The sequence below is a fragment of the Lacerta agilis genome, chromosome 3 (genome assembly GCF_009819535.1).
Source record: "Lacerta agilis isolate rLacAgi1 chromosome 3, rLacAgi1.pri, whole genome shotgun sequence".
NCBI lineage: Eukaryota > Metazoa > Chordata > Lepidosauria > Squamata > Lacertidae > Lacerta > Lacerta agilis.
The window spans coordinates 60255973-60273299 of record NC_046314.1 but is presented as its reverse complement, the minus strand read 5'-3'; the positions used below and the strand labels follow the sequence as shown (position 1 = coordinate 60273299).

The 17327-nt window shown below is 37.9% G+C and overlaps 1 protein-coding gene across 3 annotated transcripts in view; it reads right to left on the bottom strand.

The window, feature by feature from the left end:
- ADGRG6 (adhesion G protein-coupled receptor G6) overlaps positions 1-17327 on the bottom strand; it is an 87496-nt gene that overhangs the window by 29309 nt on the left and 40860 nt on the right. The window contains exons 6-13 of one of the 3 annotated variants that reach the window (XM_033143908.1): positions 13246-16110; positions 10496-10581; positions 9413-9465; positions 9253-9312; positions 5633-5775; positions 4244-4358; positions 2416-2477; positions 1213-1420 (exon numbers count right to left, since the gene is read on the bottom strand). In XM_033143908.1, coding sequence (XP_032999799.1) covers positions 1213-1420; positions 2416-2477; positions 4244-4358; positions 5633-5775; positions 9253-9312; positions 9413-9465; positions 10496-10581; positions 13246-16110 — 3592 coding nt within the window. Of the gene's footprint in view, positions 1-1212; positions 1421-2415; positions 2478-4243; positions 4359-5632; positions 5776-9252; positions 9313-9412; positions 9466-10495; positions 10582-13245; positions 16751-17327 lie in introns of those variants that run through there. The other 2 variants (XM_033143906.1, XM_033143907.1) reach the window with 2 other exon arrangements.

The window sequence follows — 17327 nt, the reverse complement described above, 5'->3', positions numbered from 1 at the left end:
GTAGGAAGTAAATATTGTCCTGCCATTAATTTTTCAAAATGCCAATAAAACCCTGAAACATAGGCTATCCCAATAGCCACAACCCAGATTCACCCTAGGGAAGTCACATTGGGCCAGTCTCTCAACACCTGCATTTCAGATGTGGAGTGAAGGGGGTTCAGAGCTACACAGCTCCAGATTTGCACTGTTCCTTCAATGTCAGGCGAAGAAGCAGTGCTGCCTCCTTTTCAACAACTTTCCCTACTTTTTAAAAACCTGGGGTAAAAGGTTTATGTGCATTCTTTAGTTTCTTGTCTTTAATTTGAGTACAATTTTGTTACAAAATTTTGTGTCTGATTTTTGTTGGAAGCCGCCCAGAGTGGCTGGGGAAATCCAGCCAGATGGGCGGGGTACAAATAATAATAATAATAATAATAATAATAATAATAATAATAATAATAATAATAATAAATGTTTTAATCATTTGTAAAGATGCTGGAATTTATTAATAATCTAACTAGTTACACAATAAAGACTTATCAACTCCTGTGAGACATTTGGGCCCCTATGTACTACTGTTGCGCAAGTAACCTGATCATGACTGCTCTTGACAGCAATCACCTACCTACATTATGATTCCCATTGGGCTCCTGGTCACATCTGTTCATTTTGCCTACGTTTCTATTTAGCGGATATAGTAATTAATTAATTAATTACTTATGCCCCGCCACTCTGGGTGGCTTCCAACAGGAGATTAAAAATACATTAAAACATCAGTCATTAAAAACTTCCTTAAACAGGGATACAGCTTTAGCTAATGTGCAATTTAAATCATTTTAAACAGAGCACCTTTGTGTTTGTATCTATAGCCTGAGAATATGTTTATCAATATTAGGACAATGTCACATCACATTGTCTTTGTTATTACTTCTGTTTGTTTTAACTGCTATATTTCCAGCAAATGCTTTTTTAACATCGAAATAATGGATTTACTGTCAAGCCCATGAATCCCAATGCTAGTATGTCTGAAATTTGGTTTTAGTTCTTTATTCACTTCACTTGGGAAAGTCATTTTAAAAAATCGAAATAAATGAGTGCACTGAATACAGTATGTGTCCCTTGTGCGCTATGAATTTATGAAAGATAAATATTCTGGGGGGGGGGGGAGAATATATTGCAAATAAATGTTCTTATAAGCCACTATTTTTCTGTTGTCTTTCAAGGAACACTTACTCAGAAGACGATGCTGCCAAAACACTATCAGAACTGGTCAGGATATTAGAAAATATTGTGACCACAGTAGAACCCAGGGATTCATTGATTTCTTCATCATTCACAATTTTTTTTAGCTTCTGGATGACATCATTGACTTTGTCTGAAGTCAACTGCTGCCCTTCTCCTGTCAGATTCAGAAGCTGATTGGCTATATCAGCTGCATTATCTGAAAAGTTGCACACACAAAACAAAATCTTAATAAAAAAACAGACCGGGGGTGGGGGGAAACCTTGATTGAAATATAAAGCATTCTGTACCTGACTACAAGAGAATATGACATAAAGAAAGCAATATGCATTGTGTATTGATCCAGATCTAGGTTGTGAATCTGGAGCTGTAGGTGATTTAAGTTGAAATTCTGCGCTGAATTATGGACTTAGACCAGGCATGGGCAAACTCTGCCCTCCAGCTGTTTTGGGACTACAATTCCCATCAACCCTGACCACTGGTCCTGTAAGCTAGGGATGATGGGAGTTATAGTCCCAAAACAGCTGGAGGGCCAAGTCTGCCCATGCCTGACTTAGACCAAGGGTGGGGAATTGGTGGCTCATGGACTGATTTAGGCCTGCAGTACCCCATCCTCATCTCACCTCCATGCAGGTTTTAGGGCTTGAAGCCTTTTTTGTCTCAAGCCTTTTCCCAAGCTTAATTGCAACATGGGGGTGGTATTTTGGGGGGGAGGGGGAATTAGAGCACCTTCTGCATGAACTGTGATCACCCACTGAAAACACCTCCCTCTCACACACATAACTGATATTGAAAGCAGACTTCCATTTATGGGGGGGGGGAGAACCCACAAAAAACTAAAATGCTTTTTTCAAGCCTATTTCCTGGCACAGGGGAGTATCTGTATATGTGCTAAATGTGTGCATGCATGCATATGTCAGTGCTGTACTTTCCTAAGTGTGCGTGTGAGTTTGTTTATGCTGTATGTGTGTGAGACAGTGGCCCCACCCACCACTGGCAAGCACCTCCCAGAGGTTGATCAAGAAGGAATGTGACCCTTGTTCAAGAAAGGTTCCCCCCCCCCCCGCCTTAGACTTTAGGAAAACACTCATACTTCTTCAGCAAAGTACTTCAAAAAGCCAGAGTCTAGTAACCAAGGTCTATGATAATGCTTCAAAATTAAATTTATTATATAACGAAAACCAAAACACTTGCCTGTGCAGTTTCTAAGGTCAGGAGCACCCCAATATGATGTGTAATTTCCTAGATTTAGAAAGCTAAAAATAAAACAAGCATGATCATAGTAACAACATTGTTTGGAACAATAGAGTACAGAGGTTGTATTTTCTAAACTTCTAGCACAGAGATTTCCAAACTTTTCATGTTGGTGACATACTTTTTAGACTTGCATCATTTCGTGACACAGTAATTCATTTTTTACTAGCAAACCGGATGTTAAACTAACCCCTTTCCAGCCCTGGGAGGAGCGTGGGGAGTGTTTGCGTGACACACCTACACATTGCAGCCGACTCGTGACACACAGTTTGGAAAGCTCTATTCTAGCATCTTATAGTTCTGCTATTCAAAAACTGGATGTGCCTAGATCCTATGCACCCTCACTTGATTGCTCCTGTTTCATACCACTTCACATACTACTTTGTGCTTCAAGGAAATAGAAATCAAGGAACATTAGCTCAATCCTTTATCTTCTGTGAATTCTTTTCAGCACTTTGGGAAAACTTCAAGCAAATGATGTTCAATATGTTGCTGTTCAAAATGTTGGGCCCAGTATGGGGAATAAACCTGATGCTGATGATATTATTATTATTATTATGGATTACTCTGAAACATTAGATTGGTATGAACTCAGCTCATGAAAATTAAAGGCATGTTTCTGGAGCTGGGAATTGTTATATTAGCCAAGAATATAAGCTCTAATAAAATGGGTTTGTTATGCGTTAATTTTAATTCCAACAGAATAGCTTTATTTATTCTACCATAGGATAGGGAACGGTTTTCAAGATGAAGGACATACTGCCTGGTGGCAAGACTTTCAGGGGCTGCATGCCAATGGGGGTGGCAGCAAAACGGATGGGTCAGAGCTGGTATGCTTACGAGCGCAGTCCAAACATATCTGCAGAACTACGTATGTGCATAAAGCACACACAAAGTTCACACGTGGACAGTACATACATATTTAAATCCATCTATACATGCTCATATATAGACACCTCCTCACAACTGGGCTTGATATAAACAGTTCAGCTTTTTAAAGCCTAAATGCTGGGGGTGGGAATATTCATGTAACCCTCCCTACCCCCAGTCACACTCTTCACAAAGACCAACCCCTCTTTCCCTCCCTCCCCCCAACAGCCTTAGATTAGAACCCAACAGGAGGCTGTTTTAAAGTCCAATTGCCATGCAGGGAGATTATCAGAGTGTGTGTGTGTGTGCGTGATAGCACACGGAAAGGAGAAATTTAACTCTTCTCTCCCCAGCTGTAGTCTACATGAGTATGAATTAAGCTTGAAAATAGTCTATTATTGATTTCAAAGTATGTGTTTTCAAACCTCAAACATGCATGGGGGATTTCCATTGTGGCTGGCAGGTTACAGCACATAGGGAAGATTAATCTTCCCTCTCTGAAAATGCCTCCCCATGCTGTTTAGCCTTGAAAAGCCTAATTATGGAGGAGGTGAGACTGTGGGCCAGATTGGGATGCCTACAGGCTGCATCCAGCCCAGGGAACAGCAATTCTCCACCAGTGTACAATCTAATAAACTGTAAGTCATGTATTTTACAAACTCTGTTCATAAGCATTACATAAAATCAATGGTTCAGAAATGTACAGTACTGGATCATATACAGGATGCAGGTAAAATATATATCTATGATAGACCTTAAAAGTACTACCCATGTTTTGTCCCTGCCTTCTTCCATGGTAATGTTTATGCAGTCCATCATTTATCGCTTGTACAACTGTATTCTAAATAACTACATCTTTCTTTCACCACTACTCATTGTGCAACTTTTGAGCTCTTACCATGTTCTTGATGCATTCTGAGTAGAGCTGCCTTGGCATGGTGTGAAGTCAGTCACTGTTGGTCTGGTTTCTGTCCACAAGTAATTTAGCGGGTATTCTTCCCTCTCGCATTTTTCTACAAAATAGAATGAAATGAAAACAATGATGCAGAACAACAAAACCACTCACTCTCTCTGTCTTAAATTAGGCTCATTTGAAACATTCTGATTCTTTTATACTGCCATTTTTTTACCTATAAAAAGCTACCTGAATCAGCCATTGTGACAGACACCTGTGTTTACAGATATTGCAGAATATAAGCTCCACACTTTTCCCATTGGTGAGTGATATAAAACAAAGAGCTTGAAAAATAAGAAACTGTACACCAGAATTCTCCCATTTAAAGCTAATTTATAATCTGATAAATTATTCATCTGGATTTTCTAAATCAATACTGAAGTTCATCAAATAATTTTCAGTTTCCTTATTCCGGAATTGGTACTTTTGCAATATTCAAAATGTAATGCTTGGACTGCATGAATTTAGAGGTAAATAACTGGTGACTGACAGACTGTATAACTCAGTTGTGCACAGCTATTCATGAATTAACAAAGGCCCTATTCAGAAGGATGGCAAACTGTATCAACTGAATATACAGTGAAGTCCTGAGATTGCTCATTCCAATCCTTCTCAAGTTCACTGTTACCACCCCATGATGTATGCCCATGATGTACACATGCACATGCTTATCTGTGCATATACAGATAAACCTAAAATCCTGCAATATTTACCCTTCAAAATCAAGGGAGAAATGCCTAGACACACACGTGACCAACTTTGGAACTGGAGTCATCCTTAATCCAAAATTCATAAATATATACATCAAAGTTACACAAATTGTGGTCTGTAGGCTTCCAACGGTGTGTGAGCTTCAATCAGGTAGCCTGTGGCATACCCACATTAAATATTCACATTGATCTTTACTTTTATTTTTATTGCTGCATTTATTTCTTATATTGTATTACAATCTGAATTATATGGAATGCCAACTGTAATACAATAAAACACAACATGTTAAATTATGATGTATTTGTTCATTTTCTCACTCAAGGAAGTATATATGGTTAAAAACATCTTAGCAATTTTTTTGTCTTTCCTCAGGCTAAAGAAGAGTTTTGTAATGACTCAGCAGTTTTGGTTCAATGGTGCTATAATACTATGATCACAGTTCACTACTTTAAACACATTTTTTATGAAAAGCGTAATCTGAAACAGCACTTTCAAAATGTTTTTCCTGTTTTAAAAAGCAAACTTTTTTTACACAGTGAATAGAAACATGTTGGAAGAATAATAATTTTTATTAGGCAACCAAAAGACAGAGAACCACAAAGGTAAAGCTTTTGTGCTTACCAATTGGATTAACATCCACTTTATCAAGTTTCAAGCCATTTCCCATAGTTTCATTGCTGCTTTTGAGTTTCTTCTCTATCATATGCTTTTCTAAACTTACATTGCTGGAAGAATTGTAAACCAGAAGAGCCCGAACATCAAAACTGCAAAGAAAATTGTCCAGTTGCTGAATCAGAATAAAACTGGCAACAGGTCATCTTAAATATGGAAGAAGAGCTTAATCATAGGATCTGCATTCTATCATTCACCAAAAATAATGAAGAAACTCCATGGACTCAACAACATTACAGTTTGTCATGTTAGAAATGCTGCCGTTTTTGCAATTCCTACCTTCCTTCCTATGATTTCACCTACTCTCCTGGAAAATAGGGATTTAAAGTCTTGCAAAAAAAAAAAAAAAAAAAAAAAAACTCAAGGAAGAAAATGAAATGCCAAAAAGTTATATAGGATTATTTGTAGGAAGGGGATAAATGGTAGGAGTCAAATTTCTAGCCAACTTTTCTTTAAAAAAAAGTGTACATAAGGTGGCAATCAAAATAACCCAAACTTTAAAACCAGCATATTCCAAATAAACTGTATACAATCAAACTAAAAACACAGTAAGATTCACAACAAACATAAAAGTCAACATCCAAAGAACAGCATTAAAAAAACCTTGAACAGACTGCTGAAAGCAGCAAATTTCCATTGTGTACCAAAAAGAAAACAGCAGTGGAACCAGTAAACTTCCTTGGGAATTTTGCTCAGACATAATACTAAAGCACAGTTTAGCATTTGGAGAATGATACTAGGCAAAAATTGGGACAGCACCTTCCCCCTGGCGTGGTTGCAAGGAAGAGTTTGGAAGCATTTACTTCCGTTTTAGGTTTAACCACAGCTTACCATGTCATTTGAAGTGGACAAACTGATGAAACTTAACTATGGTTAGCAGAAACAAGTCAACTTCACACCTCAGTTTTATATGTTTTGCATTGTAGTGAGTTCTTTTTTAATTGGAGCAAAGATAGGGAATGTCTGGCACTCAGACTGATACTTTCTCACCTAAAAAAATGCTCAGCTTCAGGTTACACAAAATACCAAGGCTTGAATTCTACATTTCTATAAACAGATATCTGGTCATCATTTGTTCCTGATGAGAGAAGAGTAAAGGGGCAATTTTTCTATTTAGTTTCATTGTGCTTCTATTGAAATCAATGTGATAAATTAGTCATGATTTAATAGAAGTAGCACTGATTTCAGTGAGTGAGGGGCTCATCCATAATTTTTTTGAGCCATGTCAGAGATTCCTAATCTCTTTCAATATTCTATTGTTGAATACTTTGACATTCATTGTTGTTATCAACATCATATCTATGATTCAAGGATACCTACTCCTAGGCAGGAAGTTTATTTATTTATTTATTTATTTATTTATGAATGTATTTCTTTATTACAGATATTTATACTCCACTCTATTAATCCAGACTTTCAGAGCAGCTCACAGTTAAAACAATTCTAAAAAGTATTTTCTTGTAAAATATGCAGTTTTAGGAAATTGTTCTTCAACAGTTTGTTAAATATGACTGGTGCTTTTATATGAGTGGGTTGCTGGTTAATCAGTAGTAAGAACATCTATTCACTGTAGTAAGATTAAACATAGACCATGGGCCTAAAATATTATAATCAAGTAGGGTAATTGAAGCAAGCACATGTTTATTGAGCTGATAAGTAACAACGAAGTCGAAAGACTGCAAAGCTGTTTGCAAAATAAAATGGGGAATCTACACAGGGAAACAGAGGAGCCCTTAGGAAGATGTATTTCTTACCCATGTGACCCAATCTTGGTCATATGGCTACACCTAGGATCTGTAGGATCTTTCAGGGAAAAGCAGCAGCAGCAGGAACAGAAATGTGTGGCATTACTGTGATGTCAAAAAGGGCATGGCATCAATGAATTAAACCAATACATATGCAAATAATACTTGTGTGTGAAAGTGTGGAGACAAAGAAACTACGGTGGTACCTCGGGTTACGAACACTTCGGGTTACAGACTCCGCTAACCCAGAAGTAGTACCTCGGGTTAAGAACTTTACCTCAGGATAAGAACAGAAACCATATGCCGGTGGCGCGGCGGCAGCGGGAGGCCCCATTAGCTAAAGTGGTACCTCAGGTTAAGAACGGTTTCAGGTTAAGAAGGACCTCCGGAACGAATTAAGTTCATAACCAGAGGTACCACTGTACCAGAAACAAATGCCCTCATCATCATATGAATCTTCCTTTCAACTCTGCTCTTTAGCTGGACCCTCAAATTGGGAAACAGAGAAATACTGAAATAGGAAAATTAAACATTACACATTACAATAAAAACCAGGTAAATGTCACCATCTTGTTCAGTTAATAATTAACTAAAATTTGTGTTGTCACACTTCTGCTGTCCAGATATATTTTTAGGCTGCACCAGGTGCTGATAAAGACATGCACTTTGGCACTGGGCAAACATGCATCTGTCATTGGCTCATACATAGTGAGCAGTATGTACTTTGGATCACTTTGATGCAGATTACCAAGTGATGTAAGATGACCAAGTATTTCTATATTGCATTTTCTTTTACTCTTCCTGAGGATGTAATTTTTCGTGTCACTTCTTTCACTATCCCTGTGTTTGAAGAGTTCAGTTTCTAATTATATAGGTTTTCTTACTGAGAGGATGAATGAATGGGGGACTTTTTTGAAGGTAGCTGTGAAGTGCAAGAGAACAGAGCAGCAGCAACAAAAAATAGAAAGGTAGAAGGCACTTTAATTTTTACAAATTAAGCAAAGATATAGACGCAGTTTGCATTATTCTGTCAGCAGTGTGGGAACTGATTCACAAATGGCCTCTTCTCACCTTGGTCTAGGACCAACTTGCCCCTTCAGATGAAATGCCACCCATTTAACTTCTCTCTTTGTGTAATCCCATGGTGCTGGGAGCAGCACATGTGAATATCACAGCTCCGTGAGACACATGGGTCTTTCCTATCCAACTGTCGCCCTTCCTGCAGTCAATTTAAATCAATATGGTTCTACATAATTTGTCCCATCCATTTTGATTACACACATTCTCCAGTGGTGTGGGACCATATAGTAAATTTCCATGTTGCTGTTACCACTGTTTTGTGGGTGTGGGTGTGTGTAGGCCACTGAATACAGCAACCACAATGATGGGACCAAATGTATGCTTCCATACCATCTGAATGCTGCTTTCTAACCTTCTCAAACATGAACTATGCAATTGGCCCCCACTCACTGAATTTCCTCATATCAAACACAGAGCAGCTTGGAAAAAAAGACCAGCTTTGCTGGACCAGGCCAGTGGCCCCTCTAGCCCAGCATCCTGCCCTCAGAATGGCCAACCAGATGCCCATGGGAAGCTTGCAACCAGGACCTGGGGGTGGGGGGACAACACTCTCCCCTCCTGTAGTTTCCAGCAACTTGTACGCAGAAGCATACTGCCTCTGATCATGGGCAGCATGGAAAATATCTTTCACCCTGCTACCACGTAACTGTAAATTGTCCGTCACATTCTAAACAATTATTTCAGCACCTGATGAAATTAACAAGATTCTCTGAATTATTTTGGAGCCCATCAACATAATTTTACCTTTGATGATTTGTGCTTCTCTTTTCCCTTACTCCTTCTTTCACAGTACTCAGCTGAACGCTACAAAAACAAGAGACACAAATGTTAAAGTTTGAGGGGAAATAACCTTACTCAAGAGAATGGTAACTTGTCTTTTGTTTCACTCGTATCAAGCATTTACCTTATATTGACCACATATACAGTGTAATTCCAATTCTGAAAGGTGTGATTTAGCTGGAAAACAAAAGGACAACAACATAGAGGTTGAAAGATATGTACTATATGGCAGAAATGTACATCTTGCTTTGCCTTCACTTTAACATTATAGTGCTGTATGATAAAAGCAATTTTGTGCCAATTTTGTATATGTGACCTTGTGTGAACATTCAGAGTGAAGACCACATTTTTGTCTTGAGCAATGGCTCAATAATAGCTAAAACACTGTCTTCAAAAATGCTTGAAAAATAAGGCAGGGAGATCCATGCTCGACAAATACAGCAAGACAACAACGAGGAAATCACAGGCATATAAAGGACTCTGCAATAGCATGTAGAGACTAGTGTACAAAACTTTATCCTGTCTGTATGCTCACTATAGCCATAAAATACTGAATCTAGTTTAGAGAAAATGAGAGATCTCAGATTTCACAGCATAGTCATAGTCACAGAAGTATGTTGTCTTCCCCACTTTTGGACAAACTTTATGGAAGCTGTTATCCTACAAATGCAGTTGCTTTGGTCAAATTAACCAAGGATGCAGACAGAGTGCCCATGAACAGAGCAACTGGGAAAGCATTGTAGTGATTCTCCACATATAATTATTTAATGGAACTTGCATTTGATGGTTTTAATCCTTCCATTCTGCTTCAATATGAGGCAGTCAAGTAGGTTCTATATTCATTCTCAATCCAACAATACAAAATAAGCAGATACAAAATATGAAAACAACTGTTTACATCACAGCTGTTAGGGCTTGCCCCTTGCTTTGCAACAGAGAACTGTTTGCACCCCAGCCATTACAGTGGGAGGCTAACCTATTGCCCTCTAAATGCTGCCAGACTGCAACTCCCATAATCTCTGAGCACTGACCACTTTTGGCTGGGGCTTATGGGGACTGGATTCCGGAAACATCACTACATTACAGCATACTTTGCAGAAAAAGTTTCTAAGTCCTAACATGTGCATTGTTTTGAATTGTGTATTTGTTAAATTGAATTTGAATAATAATGAGTAGAGGAAGAGGTTTATAGAAAAGCCTAACTTACCCATTCTGCAACTGCATTCTGAACACTTGACTCTGATTCAAGGTTGGAAGTATACACAGTAATGGCAATTCTGTAGAACAGTCCCCCTATATATTACAAAAACATTGTAAAAGTTAGAACCACAATACAAGTTTTATAGCAACCTGCAAAAACCTGTTTGAAAGTGTATTGAAATATATAGGGTGGTATTCAATGAACTTGTCCAGTTTGTCAAAGGATTTCCACTTATACAAAAGAATTCTCCCCACCCCTGATCTATTCTAAGGGGTTTCCCCATATCCTCTGGGGCATATTGGGGAGATGGAAAGTGAGCACAGGGAGAGATGGGAGAAATTATATCACGCAAATGGAAGTCCTTGCACGAACAAGACATCTTCACTGGATGCAACCCATAGCTTAGTCAGACTATACCCAAGTTTCAATTATTTTCATCGTGAGCGATGAAACTTAGGTGTGCAAAGACTGCAGCCCAGTATCACCAGATAGAATTGTAACAATGATAAAATAACCAATCAAATCACATTGTCAACTATGCCATTAAATCTTGATGCTGGTAATGCTTGAAATAGTAGACTGCTGCCACATAGCCCAACTAATTTTTAAACCTAAATTTTGTTTTAGGTCAAATTTGCCTTTCATTTAATTTTCTTTAAAGAATTTGCAACTATAGATTACTCTGGCTTTTCATAATAAAACCCAAGGAGAAAAACTCTGTATCATTCAGGTTAGCAGAAAGCTTATATAACATTGCTATAATTAAGATAATGTTTTACAAATATTGGGCCATTGCATCAATAGTAAAAAATAAATAAATCAGAATTTAAAAGATGATCACTCAAATTGCAAACTCCTCCTTTGGCTGTTTTTATGAACTATTACAAATATTCACTGAAGCAAAAATTTATCTTGTTTTGCATAATAGGGCCTATTGCTCTATGCCAGATAAGGTGAGTCAGTGACTCAATACATGATATAGTTGAAGATACCAATCTAATAATAAAAAATACATAGTGCAGCTGTGGCAGTCTGTTTACTTTCAAGACAGAGATACATTTGATCCTTCATGGCAAAAGTGACAACAACCAATGTGGAATTGTGGTTAGTGTCGGCCCAGGACCTGGGTGACTAGGGTTCAAATCCTGACTAAGCCATGTAGCTCATTAGGCAATATTGGGCCAATCACTATCTCTCTGCTAAACTGAGATGGGAAATCTGTGGCCCGCAATTGCCATCAAACCTGACTATTGTGCGATGGAGGCCTAAACCATCTGGGGAACTACAAGGTCCCCATTCCCACTAAAGCAATAATATGAAAGGGTCTAATAACCAACTGAAAAAGCCTAAACATATTTATTAGAATGTGAGTGTATAATTTTCAGTAATGACCGCTCCCCACATTAAATGGGGGGCGACGTTTGTGTGGTCGCGTGCAGCCCCCTGAATTCCTGGGCGACACCTGGCAGTTTGGCTGGCTGCGCCCTCCCCCAGAAGGGATACCTGGGGTCTCCGCCTGCCCAGTTAACCCCCAATGTATGGATCACTATCGCACTGGACTGGATTAATAGCATTTGCTGAACCAAATGCTACTGGCGGTCTTCTGTCACATCATATATTTGGACACTTATATGAGCCCTCAGTGATGTATAAACCAATTTCTATGAAAATCACACTTCTGTTTCAGTGAAAAACACTTTTGGCATTAGGTTAGGTGGAGATACAGAAATACATGATAAATTATATCATACTTAATAGAAAAGCTATAATAAACCATCTATAAAGTAGAGCTAAATTGTTTAAGATATATCACATGGTGAGTGAAAACATGTTTCATTGAGATTAGTATAGAAGACTCTAGCATCTCTCAGGAGACTATAAAATGACAAAATCGAAAGGATTCTTAAGATACAATTTTATTATTTGAAATTATGTTTATTTTCTTTTTTTAGAACTCTAACTGTTGTAAAATATCAAGGGGCAATCTAAGCAATTTAATATAACTGTACTTATGTATAATTGCTAGGGTTTGATTTACCTTGTTGAATACATTCAACAATGTTCTCGTGGTAAACAAAAATAAAACCAGAAATGTTTTCAGGATCTCAGACCAGAGCTGTGTTTGTGTAGCAGCATCCATAGATTCTCTACTCTCTCTCTCTCTCCTCTCCCACAATCCAGGAGAGAGGGAGAAAGATACAAATATTAGTTCTGTGGATCCCTGGATGTGGCAACACTAATGAAGAAAGGCTGGGTAGGTAGAATTTAAAAGCCTCAAATGAGGCCCCACATTTGACCAAACTGTATTTTCTTTATAAAATGTACGTCTGTATGCACAAATATACACAGAGAACACAAACCAAAATGTGCATGGGCAGAATAGGTGAATCAAATATATATGTTTGTCATAATAGTCTCCTCAAAGTTTTTGTAGTTAGTAGATGGGATGATAGTGATTAGAGTTACATACTAAAGATCTATATTATCATTACTAATCTTTTTTTAAAAAAAAATGGTGTAAATGCACTCCTAATCAAGTTCACTTAGCCTCCATTCCCATACACATTTACCTGGAAGTATCCCCCACCGAACTCAATGGGACTTACTTCTGAGTAGACATGTATAGGATCACACTGTTAAAGGCTTACAATACTGTGTGTGGTGTCTAGTCTAGTCCTAGTTATTCTAAATCAATTTCTACAAGATCTAACAGATGGTTGATTGTTTTCTACATCTACTTTCACACTTTGACATACTGTGCTTGACCTCAGGTCCACACGGGCAGTCCCGGTCAATGAAGATGTTGCATAAAAAACAAGACAACAAAGATTTGGGAGAGCTGGTGCTAGGACTCAGTGTTGTGTGGGCTACAATACTTTGGTTTGCTTTAGATGTCACATTGGACAAAAAAAATTCATGAGTCACCTTTTCCACAGAGCCTTGGGTTTGCAAATTATGGAGGAGTGTCATTCCAATTGTTACATTTGCGCTGTTTAAGGTACTTTCATTAAAATGAATAACGGATTCGGGAAATGGAGGTGACTCTGCTATCACATCTGTTACCAGTGAAATTGTTGGTTCCAAAAAAGAATGGTAGGTTGTTGTTTTATCATAATCCAGGAAGTCTTCAAAAGATGGGGAAACTGTCCAAATGTACAAATCAGTAGCATAATTGTTATTAGGATTAAAGGAGGGCAATACTTTGTTTGCAGAACTATGGGTATGCTTGCTAAAGCGATGCACCTTCCAAACTGATTCCTCTCCTGAAATGGTAGCTTCTATATTAGGCTTAATACTTTCATGGTCCACATCACCAACAACTATATCAACATTTCCTAGCTGAAGAGAAGGAGTACGCTTGTTTTCTGAATCTTCCAAAGGTTGTTTTTCATTGACAGTTATATGGCTTTCATTCAGTGGGCTTGTTTGTACATTTAAGTCTTCGTTCCATGAATTGCCCAAATCAGGAGAATTTTGACTAAAGTCACTTAGAAGACTTTGTGAGATTAAAGGTGTTGACACCATCAGTGCTGCTGAGTGGCTACCAAATTGCACATTTATTAGACTCAGTGCTGAAACTGTACAGGCACTTTCTGTACATGGAGGCTTAAAAGATAGTGTTAATAGATCAGTATGATAAGGGAATGCATTTATTATTTGGCCAGCTTGTGTTTTATCCAAAATTTGCTGTGTGGCTAACCTGGCAGTACTTTTCAACTTTACATATAGCATATCAGAAGTACTTATTTGCAAATGCATGGAAGGCTGAATCACAGGTATTTCTAATGAAGTCAAAGGAAAATAAAGTGGAGATTCATCATTCATGGACACACTTATGTTAAGAGGAAGGTCTCGTTTTGTTTCCAGTGGAAATGTTCTTTCCATACTTTCTGAAATCCTTGATGAGAGTATCGGAACAACTGAACTATGCTTCTCTCTATTCTTTTCTAACACAGAAGTAGAAGTGTTTATTTGTTCAGTTCCATGGTCCACTGTGCTATTATTAGGGGTAGTTTGCATGATGATGTCATCTGTTTCTGTGGCAGGCATTAACACTCCTTCTGTTAGGGGAGAAACTGACTGGCTGAAGAAGAGCCACCACCTTTCTGTAGAGTCCTCAGAAGGCACTAGAGGATCTTTTCCCAAAATCCAATTATCTACATATTGTGTTGGAAGACTTAAGTCACCAGGCTTCCAGGACTTAGTGATTTTATCCATCCGTTTAGAATCAATTGGGAGAAGAGTCGTGTCATTATGTGGTTTATCAGGTTCACTGTTTTCTACATGTCCAGATCCTGGAAGCTTATTTTCCAAGGAAATTAAGGAAAGAGACACGGAGTTGGTATAAGCAAGAAATGTATCTGGGAGTTCAAAGTCATCTTCTGGGGAAAAGGCCTCTATCACCTCCTCTTCAGCTAGAGGTCTAAATGTAAATAAGCCACCTTTTAAAGATGCAGTGTTGAAAGTTCCATGATACAATGATGAAACAAAAACAGTCTGTTGAATTTCTGAGTGTGTCTCTCTTTTTGGTAGAACAGCTGATAAACTTTGCAATTCTGTACTGTACTCTGCTGGCAGGAAAACTTCTGTTGGCTGAATTATGGGCACAACATCTGGAAACCAGGCTTTCATGTTTTGTAAGGAGCCAGAGGGATTTGCACTCTGTTTAAAAACTTGTTTTTTAAAATGTACTGAATTATAGTCTTTGATGTAATTAAATTTTGTAGGCTGTAGTTCACCAAAAATATAAAACCCATTTCTAATAGAATCCTCTTGTAGAATTCTCTTTGTGGGCTCCAGGTAGACATTTCCAAGCGACCTTTTTTCTAGTAAGTCTACGTTTGTTTCCTGAAATAACTGCATATGGTGTGTATAAGAAAACTGGACAGAAAGAGATGGAAGCATTTCTTCTGAAATATCAGAAACAGCTTGATTGTATGTTGCAACTTCACTCAAAGACTGTAAGAAATTGTAAGCATATTTATAAGCAGAAGAGAATGTGTAACTATTCGATGATAACAAGAACTGAGTATCTTCTGTGGGCTGATGAAAGATACTCTTGCTCAGAGAAGGAAATAAAGAATCTGATTTAGGAACTTCTAACTGAGGTGCCCAAGTCCATATTGGTTCTCTGTCAAAACTTTCACTCTGTTGAAGAGGAAGTAGCATGTTCCTGATATGATCAAGAGGGATAGTTGGTATTTCTCTTTGGTTACTACTCTCAATTAGCAAACTTTTAGAATGCCCTGAAACATTATTAAAGATGGAGTACTTCATGGAAGAATTATTGTCTATGTTTACTTGTTCTGTAAAAGGACCCAAGATATTCACTTGAGATATCGACTGCTCCTCAGGAGCAGATGATGTGACCTCTGGTGTTGTTGGGATAAAATAATTGGGTGCGTTTTTTCTTTCTGGACTTTGTTCAATTGATGCAGATTTACTGGCATGAAGAGGCCTTTGCTTCACAGGCCATACTATTGGAGTTGAAATAATTCCTATGTTTTTGACGCCTCTGATCTTAGAATCTTCCTGCCCTTGTAGTACTGGCTGAGAGGAATCAGCTGAACTTCTCTTGACTCTGAAGACCACTGTAGCAGGAGCTTTCATTGCCTGCAGGTCTGTATATAGTAAGCCATAAGGTTAAAAGATCAAAAGGGTTACTTATAAAAATGAATTACCTCTCCCTCATATCAGGCTTAGAGACTGAATAAACAAAGGAATTCTCTCTTAATTTAGTGGGAACTGCACTGATGTATACCAACTTTGAGTCTCCTCTGATATTCAGAGAGATCAAAAACATAAAAGGGGTATTGAGCAGTTACTCTGCTCACTGTGAACATCAGCAATTCTCACCGACCTAAATCATTCAATAACATTCATAACTTGGCCCTATGGTTTTTTAAGGATAAGTTATAAACAACCATCACCTGCACAAGAATAGCTGTATTCTAACAAATATACTTTCGTTAAAAACATAAAATGAAATTAAAACAGATTTTTTTTGCATAGGTTTATGAGGTTTCATGAGGGGGGAAGTCCAGGACAGTTTATTATCACAGTCTACTTGATAGAAATGTTAGAATTAAAAAGTAACAAGCATTTATTATCAAGAGAACCCACGTTAATCTGCTATCTCCTGATATTTTTTGTCTCCTCAGAACTGCTCAAGAAATAGCATTTTAAAGGCAGCCCTTAGTAGTCTTTCATCATGAAATGACCATGGCTGATTTGGTATCCTTGACCTTTATTAAGTTTGAGCACCCATTTTAGTTGATTTTTTTATCAAGTATTACTTTGCATTAATACGTTGGCCTGTTTTTCTCATGCAACCTTTTTTACTGTCTCACCCATAGTTTTCTATGCTACGTTTTGGTCCTCGTGGCATATTTCAGATGTAAAGCCCACTGGCGGTCTCCAGCTCATGTTCTATCCTGGTTCTTCTAAGTCTCAGCCTTCCACTTATTCCAACCCCTTGCCTTTCTCTAAATTTAGATTTCTATCCCATCTTTTCTGAGAGCTGAGAAATCTCTTCTAGCATATAACAATGATAAAGAGGCAACCCTTGATTGTAGTAATCTTTAAAAGGTGTGGCCTCTTGTAAAATGGCCTTTGCTTTTATGCTGATTTATATTGTTTTTACATATTTATTCTTAAGTTTGTTTTGCATTTTGTTAGCCGCTGACATTTTTTTTTACTTATAAAGCAGTATGAAATGATATAAAAAATATTAGTTGTTCTTGCTTTATCTTAGAATGCTGCACTCTCTGGATTTAGGTCCTAGTTCACCAATGCCACTTGACTCTTAGCCACAGTCCACATTTAGAATTCTAAGATA